The 3,270-nt window shown below is 35.2% G+C and overlaps 1 protein-coding gene across 1 annotated transcript; it reads right to left on the reverse strand.

The window, feature by feature from the left end:
- Positions 1-146: 146 nt before the first annotated feature.
- LOC140966672 (uncharacterized) lies at positions 147-3,027 on the reverse strand. Its single transcript, XM_073426925.1, has 2 exons — positions 2,573-3,027; positions 147-1,529 (listed from the first exon to the last, which is right to left on the reverse strand). The coding sequence occupies exons 1-2, from the start codon at positions 2,940-2,942 to the stop codon at positions 682-684; spliced, it is 1,218 nt and encodes a 405-aa protein (XP_073283026.1). The 5' UTR covers positions 2,943-3,027; the 3' UTR covers positions 147-681.
- Between the last annotated feature and the right edge of the window lie 243 nt (positions 3,028-3,270).

The raw sequence follows: 3,270 nt of genomic DNA on the forward strand, positions 1-3,270 counted from the left end.
AAAAAAAAAAAAAAAAAAAAAAAAAAAAAAAAAAAAAAAAAGTTTACATGCCATATTAGCAGAATAATCCAATCAAATTACTCATGACTTTTGAAAGTATTCATAAATATAGAATCCTTATACTGATACAAGAATCAATTAACGTCCAAAAAATTATGGAAACTTAAAATCTTATTTTTAGGGTATGACTCTAAGTTTTAGATGAATATGTCAGAAATAGAGGTGAAAGTTTAGATAAAATATTAGGCTTCGGGTACATTAATTTCACAAGCAGATGAGATAATAGCTACAGCTCCATAGGATTTCATAAAGTCTAAATATATCAAAAGGCTTGTGAAAATATATATGACAGGAAACACGGTCTTCTTAAATTATATAATTCAAAATTGTTAATATTGTATGAAGTAATAAGCAAGCGCAATGGATAGGCTAAATACGAGCATCTCCAGAAGACATCTAATGATAACCTTATAAGTTATAGTGTTTTACCAATTAATTTTACCCTAATTCTATATGCACAACATACCACATGAAATATTCTTGATAATAAAAATGATTTTCTTGGATGGATAAGTCTGACAAAATTCAAATAGGATATAAACCACTATTATACATCTAGAATAAAGAGAATGTCAAATATGAAATCTCTCAAACTTACCACAAGTATAAGCTCCAAGATGATTAGATGAAGAAAGAGACAAAACATGAAACATAGATGAACAAGAAAGCATGCAAGAAACAAGAAAAGCAAACACTTGCAGCCAGTGAAGTTGTTGAACACCTAGGCATGGTGCCATGGGAAAAAATAATTACTTTACTCAGTTGATATGGTGATGAATTTGGTCTATAATCAGATGAGCAACTAGCTGTAACATCGAATGCATTGGGCAGTAGTTTTTTATGAGAAAAGCTTCCAAGAATGCCATCTTCCTCATCCAATTTGCTGCTAACATCAGATACATCCCCATTTGCCTTATCACGATAACAAGTCACACCTTGCTCTTTCCTTGCATGATTGCTCAAGCTGACAGTGTTATCCCCATGATTGGGTGATGATAAAGACTCATTTTCAGCCTTTTTAGGTGATTTTGAAGCGGTTACATCATCATGTGCAGTGACAGAAAGTAAATTTTTCTTACTTTCCGCCAAAAGTGCATCCAATCCTGGTGATAGTTTCTCATAGTCATATCGGTTAAGGTTTTCTACTACTAGGCTCATTTCATTGGAATTGTGACTACCGCTTAATTTTGATATTGGTGAAGAAGATTTGGGCCTTAGCTTTTTTAGTGAAGAGAATACCATGGAACTTTCTACATTTGCATTCACAGGTGTTTTATCCTCAAAATGCAGTTGACCTACTGTCGGGGTTTTTAATTCTCCTCCTGAATCTGATCTAGCAAGGCTACGGTAATGCATGGAAAAAGCAGTTGAATCCATTGTAACATCATGAGTATCATCTGAAGCTGCAGAATCAGACAACCGCCCAGGCCTTATAAAACTGGCGGATACGGGTCCAAAGAAATTATCTTCTGCTATAATAAAAGTACAAAACATAAGTTAATTACTTATTCAGAAGTGGTGACTGGTGAACAATAATGAAAACTGGACAGGAATAAGGAAAGTAAAGAGTATATGATGTCTTTAGAGATATTACTAGACAGGAACAAGGAAAGTAAAGCCTAAAAAATATCCTCATTCTTTTGCCAAATTGGTTTGTTTCCGGAGATTACTCATCATGGTCAATATATGCCGAGAAGTATGTAATTATGTGCTTCACTTTGACAACTTGCTCGTTTTCCCAACAAAACCTTGATGCCTTGATGCACGTTTGGCATTTCAACATCTAAAAGGTTTACTGATTCAAATATCGAAAAATAACTGTAATATCTGTACACGCCTAGTAAAATCAAGAGGATATAAGTCAAAATATCAGTGTAAGTGTGTAACATGTTTTCTACCAACGAAGCAGCATAGACTAAAGCCAAGTAAATAATGAGCAAGAAATCCTTCATATGACCTTTACAAATTGTTCTACTTGCACATCATCGTTATTCAGACAGTAACTGCCAAGATCGGAGTGCAAAAGCAATCAGAATTCGAACACGCCGAGTTTCGAATACGCTTTTTTGATGCAGAAGTATGTACAACAACTAAAAAAACCCACCCAACTTATAACTTAAACTGAAGTCTTCCAAGGGTACAAGAGTTACTAGTGCACCGAAATTTGGAATAGTAAAAGTTATGGTTCAGCTGAACAAAACATACTTTCTGAATTCCAATGCAATTATAAGAGTTGGAAAGTAAGTTTAAACAGACTCTTATCTTAAAACTGTCTGTTTTCTACTGTAATGGTAATTTTTTTGTCTGAATGTAACCATTAGAAATCAGGAAATGCCCATTAATAAATGCCTCCTGTCCTATGTGCAGTTCACTGAATCATCTAATGTACGTGCAAATAGCCTAGTTGTTTATATGAATTTCATATCCTCGTCAACATGGAAGTATCAGTACTGATTATACAATGTCAAAAACCATAAATAGCCACCACAATCAAGGTCATGTTGAAACTTGCCGTCATTGGACGAAGCAGAACCAATGGTGCTCCCTCCAGGGGAAGGTGACCCCAACGGTCGCAAAAATGATCTTGGCATTTCCATTTCTTCAACATCAATATACTCGCCATCAATTTCCTTAGATTGTTCCAATTCCAGTCCAAAATAGAGTTCATTGGACGAAACGCTGTCCATTTTTGCAGCTTTAGCCAGAGGGGTTTCGTTATCTTCTTCATCTCGATCGAAGAAATGAACAGAAGTCATCTCTGCAAAACTGACTCTCCGTGCCCTCTTCCTCTGCAGAGCCATTGTGGTGGTGCTGCCTCCGGAATTATCCGTCGTGGTGAAGTGGCGGTAACCCTCAGCTGTAGCTTCTTCCTTGGAATCCATCCACTGTGATCGACTCGTTTGGTTTCTATTTTGGAGCTAGGGTTTTATCCACATTTTAAAAATCGAAGCGGTTGGAGGGAAAACGAAAGTTTGATTGCAATTTAAATTCCCGATTAGCCCCTCCAGAATTCATTAATCGATGAAAATCCCTCTCGAAATTTCTATTTCAATCTAAATATAATATACATTAAAATAGTTCTCTTTTTAAAATTTAATAGACGAATTAATCTTTATTTTTTAGGGGAAGTTGCTGAAAAATCCCTCAATCAAAATATTTCTTTGAGTTCACTCTTTACCCACAAAATTGTGGTACTATGTCATACAAAAT

Source organism: Primulina huaijiensis, unplaced genomic scaffold (assembly GCF_012295235.1).
Source record: "Primulina huaijiensis isolate GDHJ02 unplaced genomic scaffold, ASM1229523v2 scaffold207632, whole genome shotgun sequence".
In the NCBI taxonomy this organism is placed as follows: domain Eukaryota; kingdom Viridiplantae; phylum Streptophyta; class Magnoliopsida; order Lamiales; family Gesneriaceae; genus Primulina; species Primulina huaijiensis.